We start from the raw sequence: 18,450 nt of genomic DNA on the forward strand, positions 1-18,450 counted from the left end.
TCAATATCTCATTTTTTGTAACATTTGAACAGGTATAAGATTATTGTTTCCACTGACAATATCAACAGACTTAGCCTTTAGAATTTAGGTCTCTGAGGTGTTGAGGTCTCTGGCTTAAGGCAATATCTCCTCTTTCATTTTTGCCTCTGGTCAAGTTCTTCATTCCACTTTCTTAAAGACTTGTTTACTTTTGACACCTTCAACGTGTAGCTCCTGGAAGGAAAACAGAGCAGGAGAGAAAATAAAAAGGTTAAATTAATTGAGGCACAAGAGACTACAGAAGCTGGGATCTGGAACAACGAACAAAATGCCAGAGGAACTCGGCAAATCAGGCAACATCTGTGGAGGGGAACAGACTGTCAAATTTTTGGGTCAGTCCATATGATGAGTCTCAACCTGAAATGTCAGCTGATCATTTTTCTCCAGAGATGCTGTCTGACCCACTGAGTTCCTCCAGCATTTTGTTTGCTGCTGCAGCTGAATTCATTGATTTATTTGAGGATTTATAAAGCATATTTGGAAGATCTTTCAATATAGAATATTGCAGATGCTTTTTAATTACATTATTTTAGGCTGTTTCATAAGCGCCCAAGAGAATGAACTCATTGCCTGATGCCCTTATGAAGAGAATTCAGGATCCATAATTTGTGCAAAGATCAAAGTAAATGTATTATCAGAGTATAGATATGTCATGCTGAGATTCATTTGCTTGCAGGCATTCACAGTAGAACATGGAGGTACAATAGATTCAATGAAAACTTACACATAAACAAGGACTGACTAACTATCAATGTGCAAACAGACAAACTGTGAAAATACAAACCAACAAACAAACACATAAATAAATATTGAGAACATGAATTCTAGAGTCCTTGAAAATTAGTCCATAGATTGTGGAATCTGTTCAAGTTGAGCTGAATGAATTTATTCATGCTGGTTCAGAGGTCTGTTGGTTGAAGGGTAATAACTGTTCCTGAACTTCCTGGTGTGGGACCCAAGGCTCCTGTACCTCCTTCCCAATGACAGCAACGAGAAGAAAGCATTGCCTGGATGGTGGGGGTCTTTGATGATGGGTGATGCTTCCTTGCACAGCACAACTTGTAGATGTGCTCAGTGATGAGAAGAGCTTTTCCTGTGATGGATTGGGCTGTATCCACCACATTTTGTAAGTTTTCTCGTTCCTGAGCATTGGTATTTCTACACCAGGCTGTGATGCATTGAAATCCATTGTTAGTAGCAAATAGAGTAGTGAAAACAGAAAGTGAGTGGGGGCTTTGACAAATGACTTAATGAGGGAACAATATGATAATAATAGAATCTGGTTATATTTAGACAGTTCAAGTGGGTCATAGTTTTGTTTCTAGCTCTCTGCTTAATAATTTAATTACAACAAGCCTTATTTCCCTTTCCCCTGAGATGAGGAAAAAGAAAGAAGATATAATGAGGCTGTGTACTTGCTCCTAATCTGAACCCAGTTATTCTGGGATACTACATCTACAGGCACTTTGTGAACAAAGATTTAGTCTCAAATCATGTAAATTTTGAAGCTAATTAAGAACTCCTTGATATGGCATCTTATAAATGTCAGAATTATCTACTGGTGTTAGGGACAGAGCAGAAAATGGGAAAAAAATTAAATGCATTTTGCAATATCAAACATAAAGGTCAATAAAATGTTTATGGATACAAATATTAAAATAATATATCTGGCTCCAGTTTTAGTTTCAGTCATGATTTAGATGAATGGATAATGAGATGAACTGGATATTCATCTGCTGCTCCAGAAATAACATCTGATCTTATTCATGATCCTTTCACTGAATCTAATTTGAAAAAAATTGTAAGAAATCACTTAGGTCATCCTACTGTCACTGTACTCTTCAACAATATATAAACTTTCCGGCGCAGCCCTCCGGTGAAAAATGATATCGTATCCGTTAAATAGGGGCCGTGGAAAATTCTGATTTGATGGAGACAGACGTGAAAGCACAGAGGAACATCTGGAGAAATTTCTGAAACACCAGTCGCTGCTGTTGTTACTGCACGGTCGGGAATCTTCCGGAAGGAAGGCCTCAAAATCCCCGGCTTTGACTGCTGTTGGCGACCGAGATTGAGGTCGAATTGTTCGGACAGAGATGGCGCTCAGTACTTGGTGCCGGAGAGCTGATCGGAGGCTCGAAGTTTTCGGATGACTCAGATTCGGACTGTGGTCGGGCATGGCAGGGAGAGTTTTTCTTCCTTCTCCCATCTGCGTGAGATGTGGAACATTTGAGAGGCTTTGAACTTTTTACTGTGCTCATGGACTTCTTCATCAAGTTATGGTATTGTTGCACTGTTGTAACTATATGTTATTATTATGTGCCTTTGTTAGTTTTTTCAGTCTTGGTCTGTCTTGTGTTTTGTGATATCACACCGGAGGAAATACTGTATCATTTCTTAATGCATTCATTACTAAATGACAATAAAAGAGGACTGCGTGTCTTCATAATCATAATCTAATATTCAACTTGCTTAGATTAATTTTCAGGATCTGAAAACTGTTGCCAAGGCCAACGTTTTATTTCCACTCCCTATTTGCCTTTGAGACTTCTCAACAGAACTATTTGCCTTTCGGACTTGTAACACTCAGTTATATTGGCTCGTATTTATCTCGGGGAAACTCCGCCTGCCTGGTCTCCCGGTTGTGTCAGTTGCTGTACAACTGCCACCGAATTCAGCTTCAAATTTCAATCATCAGCCAGTACACATTGTACGTTTTACCAATTACACTTTATAGATATTACTAAGTCTATGAGATTAATATTAGTTCAATACAAAAGAAGGAATGGAAAAGGCGCCAGACTTATCAAAGTTCAATTTCTTCGTGCGCACTTTGGAGCTCGGGTACCTCTTCGGGACCACCCGGACCCCATCGACTCGCAGCTGGGGGCCACCTGGAGTGATTGACCTGGGCCGCCCCACACGTCCGTCGTCCTCACGGTCTCTCCTCTGACTCCCTACCAAAAGCCCCTGGTTCCCAGTCATATGAGACAGCATATCACCCCAAGAAATAATGACATGGACACCCATTGGCTGATAGTACGCCTGCTTCGGTTATAACCCAAGCAAATTGCTAGCTGGAGACTTTCTCAACATTTAACATAACATAGAAGCCATTTTAATTCACATACACTGCAGTTTAAAAGATTCACATAACAAAGAAGCCATTTAAATTTTAACATAACAAAGGAGAAATCCTGTACAGACTTCTTAGCAGAAAGGCCACAGTCAGTTTGTGTGAGCAGCAACATTACACTGAGCACTGCCACTCCCAGGGTCTGTGTGCTCTGCCCATTGCTGTTCAGGCTGCTGATGCATGACTGTGTCACAGGATTCAGGCCAATCATGTCATCAAGTTTGTGGATGACACAACATTGGCATCAACAACGATGATGAACTGGAGTACAGCGAGGAAGTGGAGCGACTGGCGGATTGGTGTGAGAAGAACAACATGGAGAAAACCAAAGAAATCATTTTGGACTTCAGGAAGTTGCAAGCGAACCATCCCCTCTGCAAATACATGACTCCTCCGTAGAGAGAGTTAAATGCACCAAGTTCCTGAGAGTTCATATCAATGATAACTTCACCTGGTCCCTCAAAAACACTTCCCTGAACAAGAAGGTGCAGCAGCACCTCCATTTCCACAGGAGATTGAGGCAAGCAAGGCACCCCCACCCCAGCCCCCCATCTTGACTGAATTTTACAGGAGCACTATTGAGAATGTCCTGACAAACTTCATCTCCATCTGGCTTGGGAGCAGCCAAGCATAGAACCGGAAGTCCCTACAAGGGAATGTGAGAATGGCTCCCTGCCATCCATCGGGGACATTTATCAGGAGTGCTGCACACCCAGTGCCATTTGTATAATCAAGGAACCCATCCATCCAGCCAGCATCCCCTTTGACTTTCTACCATCAGGCAGGAGACCACAATGCATGAAAACGAGAGCAGTCTCTTCCCTCAGGTCATTAGGATTCTGAACTCCCTGCCCATCGCATTTGAAGTGTCACCAGTTAATCTGTTCTGTACCTTACAATATTTAATTTATGCACTTTACTATGTACATTTATGTGTAATTCATTTTTAGATTTTATCCTTACTTTCCTAAGCTATTGTGTTATGTGCACTACTGTGCTTTACACCCTGGTTTGGAGAAACATGCCTCATTTGACAATATGCATGTATATAATTAAATGATAATAAACTTGATTCGCGAAGGTGGACATCTTGAACCACTGTAGTTTTCTGCTGGAAGTATTCCCACAATACCTCTGGGAGCTGCACGATTTAGCCTCAACAATAATGAAAAACTGACAATATACAAATCTAGTCAGGGAGGTGAATAACTAGGAGGAAACTACAAGGTGATGGTGTTCTTATGTGCTTGTTGTCCTCGACCTCACCCCAGCATCACCCAGCCTCTCACCTGCTTTTGTAGCCATGGTAATTTTGTGCCTGCTCTAGATGAGTTTCTGTTCAGTAGTATCCTACATAAGATACTGATGAACCATTAAATATTGAGGGTGCGTGGTTAGATTGTCTCTTGACAGAAGTAGTAATTTTGGTGGCATGAGAATTACTTGCTTCTAATTAGCTTGTGTTTGCACAGGTCTCTGAGGAATTCTGAATGGAATGGAATCATCAATAAATATCTAAACGTCCCCACTCCTGAGTTCCTGATGAGGCAGATGAGGATGTTTGGCGGAAGACACTGTCCTGAGAAAGCACTGAGAGATATCCCTGGCAGAGACGATTGATCTCATACAACCACAACCATCTTCCTCTGTTCGGATTCAGATTCAGATTAATTTATTTATCACATGTACATTGAAACATACAATGTTTGTGTTAACAACCAACATAAGCTAAGGATGTGCTGTGGGCAGCTGCAAGTGTCACCACACATTCTGGCACCAACTGAATATGGCCACAATATTCAGCAGAGTAACAGCAGCAAAAAAGCCCATTCCCACCCTGCCATCTACCCTCCCCCTCGATCACACACACAGGCAGTTCTCTAACCCAGTACAGGCCACCTCTGGCACCTTTATTATGCAAGCATTGACTCCAGCCATTTGAATGTTTTTTTCCTTTTATATCTGTTGATCTACTGTGTTCCTTCTCCACAATTCCATCCACCTATTTTACTTGAGAGCTGCATAGTCAGGCAAACACAATATTGTGGATGAGGCTTAATAAGAGACTGAACATGTAGATGTAAAGGAGGACCATTCTAGCTTTAGATAAGTGACCATGCTCCTTACTAAAAGTTGGTTCAAATTCAGCAGTGGGAGTTGTTGGTAGTTTTCTTATCAGAAGTAATGATTAATTTTAACTGCTGATTCAGGGAGTTTAGGACAAGTGGGTGCAGTTAAAGTTGCCGTTTCATGCTTTTTTTTCAAGGTCCCATTAATCTCAGGGGTTTCTAAACTAGGCTATGTTTAAGATTACAACTTGTTCAAAAACATTTGACCATATGCCAGGTCCAAGACATTTCTCTTGGACTGACTAATATATGAAGACAAAAATACTTATTTTCTGCATCATTAACAGCCATTATGATGTATTAATGTGATTAGAATTCTATATCAATCTTAAATTCCTGTTGAAAGATTATAAAAATTGAAATATAAAAATGGCTTTATTTGTAATATTTAGTGTTGACAGACAAGATAACTGTTCCCTTTACTGGCAATGAAGAATTCATGTAATAACTTTTAGTCTCTAAACGTAAAAGGGAAAATGATCTGTCCATTATTTTACTGCAGCTCTGAACACTAACAAGGTTATTTTATAGTTGAGAGTGCTATATTCAAAATTGTAACATTTCAAACTCTTTGAAAATACAAATAGTCTGCAAATATCAATTAGTTGCCTACCAGGTGTAGCTCATCACCCTCTATCCAGTGAGTCCAACCGCGACCTTCTTTCTCTCCTTTTTGTACACACACAAGTCTATCTCCATCCCAATTCACAGTAGTCTAAGAAAATAAAATCAAAGGCATGGAATAAAAATAAGATAGGTTTCACATTGAGATGATTCAAATGCTGGTGGAAAAAGAGACATTTTTCCTCATTAATTTATTCCATAATGGATTCTGCATGCATTTATATCACTAATTACAAAATCATGAATCATAATCTGCTGAAGTACCCAATATTTTAATTCAGTTAATAATCAAACAACATTTTCGCAATGTTAAAACAGCTACAGTGGAACTCCAGTAATGAATGAATCATGAGTTGCAAATAGTATGAATCTTGAAAAATTAATTAGGTACTTAAATACACCCTTTGTTATAAGCAGTCATTTGTAAATATTTTCCAGATGTTCTTAACTTTATCTGGATTTTCTACCTTTTATCTCATTCCAACAACAAAGCAGATTTTAATGATACTTAAACAATCATTATCATGGAATGTAACATTCTGAGTTCCATTGAAATTCAATTTCCACACAACTCAAATGCTTATAATTGTAAGAGGCAGGTGAACAAAAGCTTTTTACCCAACCATATGACTGTAGAACTTAGGGCCAGCATTATCAATTTAAAAAGAGGGATTTGGTTGATACAATCTACAAAGTAAATCTCTTCATAACCTGGTGGCGGTAGATATATAGGTCAGATGTTCTAACTAAAGGTCAACACCTGAAATGTTACACGAGGAAATCTGCAGATGCTGGAAATTCAAGCAACACACACAAAAAATTCTGGTGGAAAGCAGAAGGCCAAGCAGCATCTATATGTAGGAAGAGGTACAGTCGACATTTTGGGCCGGGGCCTTTTGTCAGGACTAACTGAAAGAAGAGATAGAAAGAGATTTAAAAGTAAGAGGGGGAGGAGGAGATCCGAAGTGATAGGAGAAGACAGGAGGGGAAGGGTGGATCTAAGAGCTGGAAAGTTGATTGGCAAAAGGAATACCAGGCTGGAGAAAGGAGAGGATGATGGGACGGGAAGCAGAAGCTGGGGAGAGAGGAGCCCGGAGGGTGGAGAGCAGGCAAGGAGTTATAGTGAGAGGGACAGAGGGAGAAAAAAAAGAGAGAGAGAGAAAAAGGGTAAAAATATATATATTAAATAAATAAATAAGGGATGGGGTGTGAAGGGGAGGAGGGGCATCAACGGAAGTTAGAGAAGTCAATATTCATGCCATCAGGTCGGAGGCTACCCAGACGGAATATAAGGTGTTGTTACTCCAACCTGAGTGTGGCTTCATCTTAGTCATAGTCATAGTCATACTTTATTCATCCCGGGGGAAATTGATTTTCATTACAGTTGCACCATAAATAATAAATAGTAATAGAACCATAGATAGTTTAATAGTAATATGTAAATTATGCCAGTAAATTATGAAATAAGTCCAGGACCAGCCTATTGGCTCAGGGTGTCTGACCCTCCAAGGGAGGAGTTGTAAAGTATGATGGCCACAGGCAGGAATGACTTCCTATGACGCTCTGTGTTGCACCTCGGGGGAATGAGTCTCTGGCTGAATGTACTCCTGTGCCCACCCAGTACATTATATAGTGGATGGGAGACATTGTCCAAGATGGCATGCAACTTGAACAGCATCCTCTTTTCAGACACCACCGTGAGAGAGTTCAGTTCCATCTCCACAACATCACTGGCCTTACGAATGAATTTGTTGATTCTGCTGGTGTCTACTACCCTCAGCCTGCTGTCCAAGCACACAACAGCAAAAATGATAGCACTGGCCACCACAGACTCGTAGAACAGCCTCAGCATCGTCCGGCAGATGTTAAAGGACCTCAGTCTCCTCAGGAAATAGAGACAGCTCTGTCCCTTCTTGTAGACAGCCTCAGTGTTCTTTGACCAGTCCAGCTTATTGTCAATTCGTATCCCCAGGTATTTGTAATCCTCCACCATGTCCACACTGACCCCCTGGATGGAAACAGGGGTCACCAGTACCTTAGCTCTCCTCAGGTCTACCACCAGCTCCTTAGTCTTTTTCACATTAAGCTGCAGATAATTCTGCTCACACCATGTGATAAAGTTTCCTACAGTAGCCCTGTACTCAGTCTCATCTCCCTTGCTGATGCATCCAACTAGGGCAGTCATCAGAAAACTTCTGAAGATGACAAGACTCTGTGCAGTAGTTGAAGTCTGAGGTGTAAATGGTGAAGAGAAAGGGAGACAAGACAGTTCCCTGTGGAGCCCCAGTGCTGCTGATCACTCTGTCAGACACACAATGTTGCAAGCACATGTACTGTGGTCTGCCAGTCAGGTAATCAAGAATCCATGACACCAGGGAAGCGTCCACCTGCATTGCTGTCAGCTTCTCCCCTCCTCTACTTGACAGTAGAGGAGGCCGTGAATAGACATATCAAAATGGGAATGGGACGTGGAAGAACGGTGCGGCCTTCTATATATTGGCGAGACCCGATGCAGGCTGGGAGACCTTATCACTGAACACCTACGCTCTGTCTGCCAGAGAAAGCAAGATCTCCCAGTGGCCACACATTCTAATTCCATGTCCCATTCCCATTCTGATATGTCTATCCATGGCCTCCTCTACTGTAAAGATGAAGCCACACAAAGGCTGGAGGAACAACACCTTCTATTCCGTCTGGGTCGCTTCCAACCTGATGGCATAAATATTGACCTCTAACTTCAGTTAATACCCCTTCTCCCCTTTACACTCCATCCCTTATTTATTTATTTAATATATTTTTAATTTTTCCCCCTTCTTTTTCTCTCCTTTTCTCCCTCTGTCCCTCTCACTATAACTCCTTGCCTGCTCTCCACCCTCCGGGCTCCCCTCCCCCCTTCTCTCTCTCCCCATGCTTCCCGTCCCAAGATCCTCTCCCTTCTCCAGTCTGGTATCCCTTTTCAGCTTAGATCCACCCCTCTCCTCCTATCATTTTGGGGACTCTCCCCCTCTGCCTCCTACTTTCAAATCTCTTACTATCTCTTCTCTCAGTTAGTCCTGGCGAAGGGTCCCGGCCCGAAACATCGACTGTACCTCTTCCTATAGATGCTGCCTGGCCTGTTGTGTTCCACCTGAAGTGTCAACTTAGTTCCTTTTTTCATGGGCACCGCTTAGATGTTGAATGTTTTAGAATGTGTTCTGTGTTTTTAATTTCTAATATCCTTTTGATATTTTTCCAGACTTTCAAGTACTTTTTGAATAGTTGAAGCGTTCCTGTGGGAGGGAAGAAAAAATCCCTTCTTAATGCAAACTCAGATTTCAAGAAATGTTCAAAGTCTGAAATTAAAGGGATAGACTGATAAGACACAAGAAAGTTGTAAGCTTCGTCGGCTCATTGTGGGTACTACCCTCCCCACCATCCAGGACATCTTCAAGGAGCAATGCCTCAAAAAGTTGGCATCCATCATTAAGGACCCTCATCACCTTGGACATCCCTCTTCTCATTGCTGCCATCAGGGAGGAGGTACAGGAGGTACAGGAGCCTGAAAGCACACACTCAACAATTCAGAAACAGCTTCTTCCTCTCTGTCATATGACTTCTGAATGGACATTGAACCCATGAAATCTACCTCACTGTTGTTTTTCACTACTTAATTAATTTAACACACACACACACATATATACATATTACTGTAATTCACAGTTTTTATTATTATTTATTGCAATATACTGCTGCCACATAACAACAAATTTCATCACCTATGCCAGTTATATTAAACCTGATTCTGATTTTGACTGGAATAGAAATAGGTATTTAACGCAGTTGCAGGAAAGGAATATTTGTCCATAACGAGTCACAGTTCCTTGGGGGAATATCTATAAACAATGTGAAATATGTCTCGCTTCAGCACAACCTCACTGAATCTGAGGACTTTTCATCTTAATGCTGACTGACCTCCAGAAATGAAAAACATCTAAAATCATCTGTGCCAGAAGGGTGATTTATTAGCATTGTTTGTATGCCAAATTCAGCATCTACAATTCATTACAATCAATGGACCAAAATTTCAAGTAAAATACAACACGTATACATTACCATATTTATTAAATATTGAGGGCAAATGACAGCCCCGGGTTGCCTCACTGCCCAGCATCCTACAACTTAATGAGAACCAGCATCACCTAATCAATTTTAAAATACAAGCTAAGTTAAAAGCTATTACACAGTACTTTCACACATAACAAATCCAACAACAGTAACTGATATTAGTTGATAAATTATTAACTTAGTGAAATGACAGCAGTATTCCGTCACCAGTTCAGGCACACACGTACAGTTACAATTGTAACCATCGGCTTACAGGAGCTTATATGAAATTAAAAAATACTGCAGTTGCTGGAAATGATAGATATACGCAGCAACCCAGGTAACAAAAAAAAACAGAGATAATTTTCCAGGCTGAAGAACCTTTGTCAGAATTACACAATGCCTTTCACACTCTTACCGATTCCACCACTTTATTTCTGGAGTCACTTCTGTAATGCAGAAAAAAAATTGCAACTAATTTTCATACAACAAGTTTCTCCTAACAGCAATGAAACAAACAATCCCTTGAACTGCTGTAACTTTATCAGTTAAATGTAGGTGAGGACACTGGCCTTTGAAAACTGCCAGTGGACATTTTAAGTGTACATTTGTGAGAAGATTCAGTTCAGATGTAGTGACAGTACAGCACACAGTCAGGACTATACAGGAGTGCCATATGATGGGCTGAATGGCCTAACTCTGCTTCTATGTCTATGGTCTTAAGGGACATTATGCTGTATGCTTAAGCTCTTTCACTCTTCATCTTTAAACAACTGTATACACTACTTTTCTGAAAGTTTGTTGATAACAGCAGAATATGAGAAAAAGGACACCAGAGGCCTAATGAATGGTCTCAGCCCAAAATGTCGACTGTTCATCTTCCTTCATAGGTGGTTCCTCCAGCAGTTTGTGTGTGTACCTCTAAGATCTGAATGTGCAGGGTGGCTCCATAATGAAGCTAAGAACTGGGAAATGCAGAACCAGAACAGTGTACAGGGGGCATAAATTAATTTACAAGTTGGGCACTAACACAAAATGGAGACAAATAGAGCTTATATTAAGTAAGTGAGAAAAAATAAATATTCATTTTTAAAAAATTTGACATTTCCAAATTTCCAGTAATGAGCAGCTGGAGGAAGCATTAGAGGCAAGTACTATAGTATCATTTAAAAAGCACTTGGATAGTGCATGCAGGGGTGAGGCTTAGAGTTATATGGACCAAATGCATGAAAATGGGACTAGATAGATAGGAACCATTGTCGACAGAGATTCAATGGACCAAAGGGCCTGTATCCATGCTGAATTGCTCTATAATTCTGAGCAATTTGAAAACTTTATGACTGAAACTCAATATCCAAATTCCAGTGCCAAAGGCATAGATTGGCATACATTAACATGAATCATGGTGTGAAAGAGGACATAAAGGAATCATTACACATCATAAATCATTACATTGAATTTTATACATATCTATCCATCAAATAAAATTCTCATATAATTACAAGCTTGTCTAGGAACTTGTTAACAGTAGAATGCAGACTTTTCAGATATTTCTATTTAACTTTGCACCTGCCCTTGTTTAAAACATCAGTACTATTTGCACATAGTCATTATTGCCAAAAATTAGAAATGTAATCAGAAACAAAAAAGTAAAAGGCAACATGTTGGAAAAATTTATCAAGTCGTGTAGTACATGTGGAAGAATATACAGTTACTGCTTTGGATCAGGAACCTTTATCAAAACTTTATCTGAGAAGCCCTCTGTAGGTTAGAGTCAAACATGGATATTGTGTCCTCACTGTCTACATTCAGCCAATACACAAACCAAGTCAGTGTGAAGGAACATCAAAGACCAATATGGTTTGGTACCAGCAATGTCACAGGAGCTGCCAGTCAGCGCTGAACTCAAATGGCTCTGCTTTTGGGACTCCAGCTCTGGATATTTTCTTGGAGTTACACCCAAAGCCTTCTCCTTGAGTGGGCATAGCCACAAGGCAGTGTAAGTTTGAGATCAGAATTTTTCTTCTCCTAGATGAGCTACCAACCATGGCTAAAAAGTGCCATCTGCCTGAAGCGACTGGTTTTAATGCACCAGTAACCTACCTTTGTCCCTTCTCCTTTCAGTGGAAATGGCTCCACTGAGCTTTGTAGATAAACCACACATGAAGGTCAGGAGCTGGACTATGTAGTCAAAGGCTATCTGAGATGCATACCATTTAATAGGCAGTGGAAGCTTATCCCCACTGACATCTCCCACCTCCCACCCCTGGCTATGACAGACTTATGGAACCAAAACTCTATCTACTCTATCAATTTCTCTCATTCTTTAACCTTAACTTTCTAAATTTCAAGGAGAAAAAGAAAAACCGAGTTGGTGCAATCTCATACTTTAAATCTTGGAGTCCAGGACCTATCATGTTGTTTTCTCTTTGATCTAGCCTTTCTATTATGTGATGCCTTTTCTGAAAGTAAATTTTCTACTTTTCCATGATATTTTCATAAACGTAGCTTGTTCCTTCCTTTTCTTTGAGGGCACTGTTTTCAGCTTTACGTTGATTAAAGACAAATATGAATTGTCATTTATTTTTGTGGGTGAACTCAATGTCTCTTCCCCCAGTAAAATGTATTTTCTACGGTTTTGCCCATTTATTTAAAAAAATTACAATATTTTGCTTTCATCTGCTCTCATTGAGGTCCCTCTTTGTATATTTAGTAAACTTAGCACCTTAATTCATCATCTGAATTGTTTGTCAATGAGGTGATTCTACAGCTCCAGTTTGAGGAACTATCCATCTTTTGCTATTTTCTAATTCCTACACCAGCTAATTTCCTAATTAGTTCAATTTGTTCTTATTTCAAAATATTTTCAGTTCATTTGATTCTTTATTGGCATCACTGAATTCCTTCTGGAAATTCATGAAAATAATTCCCATAAGTATACCTTCTTCATGACCTTGGTTACATCTCAAAAAAAAATTCTATCTAAGCATGACTTACTCTTTATAAATCCTTCTGATCAGATGACATTCACGCAACACACATCAAAGTTGCTGGTGAACGCAGCAGGCCAGGCAGCATCTCTAGGAAGAGGTACAGTCGACGATTCGGGCCGAGACCCTTCATCAGGACATTCACCCTTATTTACAGGATCTCTTATTTTTCAAACAGCAAATGTTAAGCTAACAGATCTATAACTCTTTTGTTACTCTCTCTCATCTTTGTTAAATAGTTGAGGGAAATGCATTTTTCCAATCTTAGGGCATGATTACTGAATTGATGCAACATTTAAGGACTTAGGTAAGGTATTTGCAGTATTGAAACCTGTTTCCTTTAAAATTCTGAGATTAAAACTCTCTGGCCTTGGGACTTGTTATCTTTCAGAGACTCCATTTTCTTCATTTGCTTATATTACTTGGTGAGTTCTCATCCCTGATTCAATATCAATTTCCTTTTCTTCTTCTGTAAATAATATTGCAAAGTGACTCGACATGTCTCTTATTTGCTTATTTTCAATATGATATTATCATAATTTTTTTGCAATTTATATGCCTTTAATTTTAGTTTAAACCATCTTTGGTTGTTTTGGATGCAAGTAAAAGTTCTTTCCTAAGGAACCTAATTTGATTCCAAATTACATAAAATTCTTTCAAGAACTCCCACTAATACTCTGTTAAATTGCCCATCAGCCATTTTTCCCAGTTTCCAGCAGGTCATCTCAGTTGAAGTTATCTCTGTGCAGAACTTACGTTAGCTAATGTTCACCATTTTCTCTTTTGAATGCAATATGGAATCTGATCATATTACTCTTTGATAAATGTTTTGCTTCATTAACTTGTTAGCAATATTTGTCTCATTATTCATTGTTAAATCAAATATTGCCTGTCACTCTAACTGTTTTTACAGAAAATTATGCTGAACATCCAACACACCAATGTGAGCTAGTCAGAACATCCCAAACCACACGAAGGTTTAAGTCCCTAAATATAATGATTCCAACTTGTGATATGCCCCCTTAATTCCAACAGTAATACATCCTGCCACTTCAAACTTCTGCCAAGGGTTCCAGTTACAACTTGCATTTTTCTATTTCTTAGTTCCATCATCGTATGCTTAGCTCTCAATATATCTTTTTTGTTGAAGTTGAAGGTATCTTTAATGATTAAAATACTCATTATTCCTCTCTGTTTTCCTTTCTTTGTTTCCCAGTGTTTCCCAGGCTCTGACCTAGTTTTAGCTGTATCTGATAAAAGCTACAAAGCCACATAGTTAAATCTGTGCTAGTAATTATTTCTGTTTCTTATCATATACATGCTAAACCCATTCTAGTATTTGCCACTCACATATGTCTTACTTCTTCTTATTTAATTCCTTTAAAGTATCCCCTTATTTAAAGATAGGATTGTGCTCATGCAATAGTTAATCCTGCTGTATCCAACGCTGACTCTAACCTCAGATTTTGTTGTTGAATGTTCTTTCCATCAGTGCATTTCTGTCAGATGCTCTGGTTTCCTCCTACATCCCAAACATGTGTGGATAGATTATTTTGCTGCTTTACATGATCCCTTGATGTAGATTGATGGTAAAAGGAATCAAAGGTGAGTTGACGGGCATGTGCAATGGAGGGTATTGTAAAGGGTTAATCTTTATGCTTGTTGAATGTCTCAGCAGCACAGTGGCCTTGAATGTAACAGAACTGGCTTTGATTTCTACTGTGGGAACAGCATGAAAATTAGCTCAACACAGAGATGGGGCTTGGGTAGAGTGGTAACAAGTGATGAAAGGTTCTAATTCGGTGGGTTGAGATGGTGCTATGTATTGGCTCACCTACTGCAGCATTTCATGTCAGTGGAAAGAGTATCAGGGGGCTTGGGCTAGTTCTTCAAGGCCCCATTGGTAGGATGGTCATGAACAGTGCTGTGGATCAGGAGGTGTGCTTCAATGAGGGGGCCGGTGCATGCTTGGATAGGTATTTTAATGCTTGCTCTTGTCTGTCCTTATAAATGTAGTTTTGTAGTTCTAAGTAGATAATTGGTGCTGGGAGTTTTTCTGTCTCATCAAGATCGATCCGAGAATCTATTGTTTTAATAAAACAGAGAGATATAGGGAGGCTATGAAAAGCAATTGAATTAATGGAATTACTCCTCTGGGAGCCATCATGGAACCACAGGGCCAAATGGCCTCTCCTATGTCAAAAAATCCTCTTTCAGTTTTCCCCTCTTCTCCAGAGATTCGAACAAAATGTTATTGTCTACATGGCACTAATTGGCCAGTGCTTAATTCTCACAACCATTCTAATATTTATTCACAACAATTAGCTGCAAATCCATCCTGATCAGGAGCTTAACAAGATCCTCTTAGACCATGTGATACCATGATTGCACAATGCTTACCATACATTTGCGATCGTCTATTCCAGATAAATCCTCAGGAAACTCCTTGCCAATATCGAATTCCATGATATAATTACGAAGGCTGCTGATGGTTTTAATGACCATGTGGTCTCCCTTATGAATAATATCTTTGTCTGCTTTCAGCAGTACTGCAATTTTTCTCAAAGCAATGTTTACATCTGTAGCCAAAGAAAACATTGTTTGTATTGAACCAGAACAAGATGGACACTCTTCTTCCTTTCTTCTCTGTGTATTATTCATAATGCAAGGTGAAAATTAATTTAACATGAAAAGATTAATTAACTCTCAATGAATATTCTCGCATATTATATTTTATCTGGACTTAATGCAATCACATTCGACTGTACTGTATCGCTGGCCAGCAGTGTAATAATGACTGAAATATCCACTTCATATAAATATCAGGATCTAAGATCCAGCATTGCTATTAACTTAATGTTCTGCACTCCTTTAGAGCCATAGAGTCTTAGAGTAATATAACATGGAAACAGATCCTGTAGCCCAAATGGTTCTGGCCGATTACAGCATCCTCCTGGCTAACCCTAGTTGCCCACATTCATTCCTTAACTCTCCAAGCCCCTCTCCTCCAAAAGGCTATAGGACCTGTAGCCTAAACAAAAGGCTCTTAAATGTTGTAATTGTGCCTGCCTCAAACACTTCCTCTGGCACCTGTTCCAAGTACTCACTGTCTTCTGGGTGAAGAAGTTGCCTCTCAGGATTCTTTAAGTCTCTCCCCTCTCGTTTTGTACCTAGATGTCTTTCCAATGCCTTTCCTATGTCTTTTATACAACTCTCCAGGTGTGGCCTCACAATTTATATAACTGCAATATAACATCCCAGCTCCTAAAACTAATGCCCTGACTGATGAAGACCAGCATGCTGAAAGCTTTCTTTACACCCTGACTTCTTGCACAGCTGCCTTCACCCAACTGTGCACTCGTACTCCTCTACCACAACACTCATTAGTGTACTACCATTCACCATACAAGTCCGACTCTGGCTTTACTGTCCAAAATACATCAACTCACACTCACCTCAGTTGAAATCCATTTGCCATTCCTCAGCCCAAGTCCCTCACCAATCACAATCTCTTTGCAATTCATTGTAACCTGCCTCACTATCAACAACATCCCCTAATTTAGTATCCTCAGCAAACTTGCTAATTGTATTAAGTAAATTCACATTCAAATCATTTACATAAATAATTTAAAAAGAGATCCCAACACTAACCTCTGTATCACCCCACTAGTTATAGGTTTCCAGTCATAGAATTGACACTCAATCATCAATCCCTGTTTCCTATCATTAAGCCAATTCTGAATCCCATGTAATCTAAATTTCCAGATCAGCCTGCTATGTGAGACCTTGTCAAAGGCCTTACATATACCACATAGAAAATATCCACTGCCTTACCTTCAACTATCCCTCAGTTACTTCTTTTGAAAACTTCAATAGATTCACCAAACGTGGCCACCCATGGGCAAAACCGCGCTGATTATTCTGACCATCCAAGTGATGGTAGATTTCATCCCCCAGAATTCCCCCCAATAAGTTACCTACACTTGGAATCAGGCTCACCGACGTATAGTTCCCTGTCCTATCCTTGCTACACTCCTCGCACAATGGAACACAGAGCCACTTTCTAGTCTTCTGGAGCTTTGCTGGTGATTAACGATGAAGCAGAACTCTCTGCAAGTGCCTCCACAATTTCTTCCCTGGCTCGTGTAAGATCCAGGCATAGACTTGTTTAGGGCCTGAGAGTGTGCCCACCTTAATGCCCTTCAATACTACAAATATCTCTTTCCTTATAATATGCACATGATCCAAGACCTCGCTATCTATTACCCTCATTTATTTGGTATCCCTGTTAGTTTTTTTTGTAAATAAAGAGAAGAAATAAACAATAGAAGTCTCAGCTATCTCCTGTGGCTCCATACATGGGTAACCCTGATGGCCCTTAAGAGGACCTGGTCTCTCCTTGGTCATCTTTTTACTGTTAATATAACTGAAGAACTTGTTGGAATTATCTTTAACTCTGCCCGTCAAATCTATCTCATACCATTTTTTTCCTCTTGATTTACCTCATAAGCCTGATCTTAAATATTCTATATTCGTTGAGGGATTTATTTGTATCCAGCTGCCTATATTCAATATATGCTTTCAATTTTTTACCTTAACAGAGTCTCAATATCTCTCATCAGCCAGTGTTCCTGAATTAACATTGTAATTTCACTACCTTGGTCTGTTTTAAAAACACTCTACGAACAATGAAATAGTTTTAATTGGTTTAACAAGACTTTTATGAAATGCCATCAAAAACCTCCTTCTCAAAATATAAACCTCATTTAAACTGGCAATTACGGGTGCTCACATAATGAACAAGCTTGCACATTATTGAAAAATTACAATGATTTCAAATGAATCAAATTATTAATTCTAAAAGGATCAATTTAATCTACCAAGTACAAAACTTCAAACTTCTGGCTAAAATTTTTACCTAGTGCTTTCAGGTATTCCTCAAAATTCTCATTTGCTATCATTTTCCAGTATCCGCTGAAATCAATTGGCATTTCCAACTCCTTAGAAACAGACGGCAGTCTAAGTTAGACTTCAGTTTGCAAGCCCGTCTCTGTGTTCAAAAACTTGCAGCAACTGTTATCACTGACCTATATTAGTTTGTTTAAGAATGAGAGCTGTTTGATCCGATTATTTGAAAAACGCGAGAATGAATGCTCAGGACAGGCTAAGAAATCTCTTTAGCTGAAATCAATTGCATTTATTAAATAACTTCTTTTTATGGTCCTCATATTTTAAAACAAACTGAGTTCACACTTTGATTACCTACCTCCACTCCCCTTGAAAGTGGAAGGTTTTAACTGTTATTTAATGAAGGATTCCAGATGGCCTGCAAAATCATAAAAGTGCGATACAACAACAAAACAAAATGAGAGCCAATCTAAGGTATTTCTGTTGAGTTGGCAGGCTCTTCCATTTCACTGTCAACAAGTCTAATTTAGGTACATTAAGC

General features: G+C 39.5%; 1 protein-coding gene across 1 annotated transcript; it reads right to left on the bottom strand.

Moving 5' to 3' along the window:
* Nucleotides 1–159: 159 nt before the first annotated feature.
* LOC140195937 (retinol-binding protein 1-like) lies at nucleotides 160–17,992 on the bottom strand. Its single transcript, XM_072254627.1, has 4 exons — nucleotides 17,920–17,992; nucleotides 15,402–15,580; nucleotides 5,918–6,019; nucleotides 160–213 (listed from the first exon to the last, which is right to left on the bottom strand). The coding sequence occupies exons 1-4, from the start codon at nucleotides 17,990–17,992 to the stop codon at nucleotides 160–162; spliced, it is 408 nt and encodes a 135-aa protein (XP_072110728.1).
* Nucleotides 17,993–18,450: the final 458 nt, after the last annotated feature.

Source organism: Mobula birostris, chromosome 4 (genome assembly GCF_030028105.1).
Source record: "Mobula birostris isolate sMobBir1 chromosome 4, sMobBir1.hap1, whole genome shotgun sequence".
Lineage (NCBI taxonomy): Eukaryota > Metazoa > Chordata > Chondrichthyes > Myliobatiformes > Myliobatidae > Mobula > Mobula birostris.

Excerpts from the sequence above, each read along its gene's own strand:
- LOC140195937 (XM_072254627.1), bottom strand. The coding sequence starts at position 17,992 with ATGCCAATTGATTTCAGCGGATACTGGAAAATGATAGCAAATGAGAAT. Across the intron at positions 15,581-17,919 it reads GGAATACCTGAAAGCACTAG|ATGTAAACATTGCTTTGAGA; the intron begins GTAAAAATTTTA and ends CTTTGGCTACAG. Across the intron at positions 6,020-15,401 it reads TAGACGATCGCAAATGTATG|ACTACTGTGAATTGGGATGG; the intron begins GTAAGCATTGTG and ends TTATTTTCTTAG.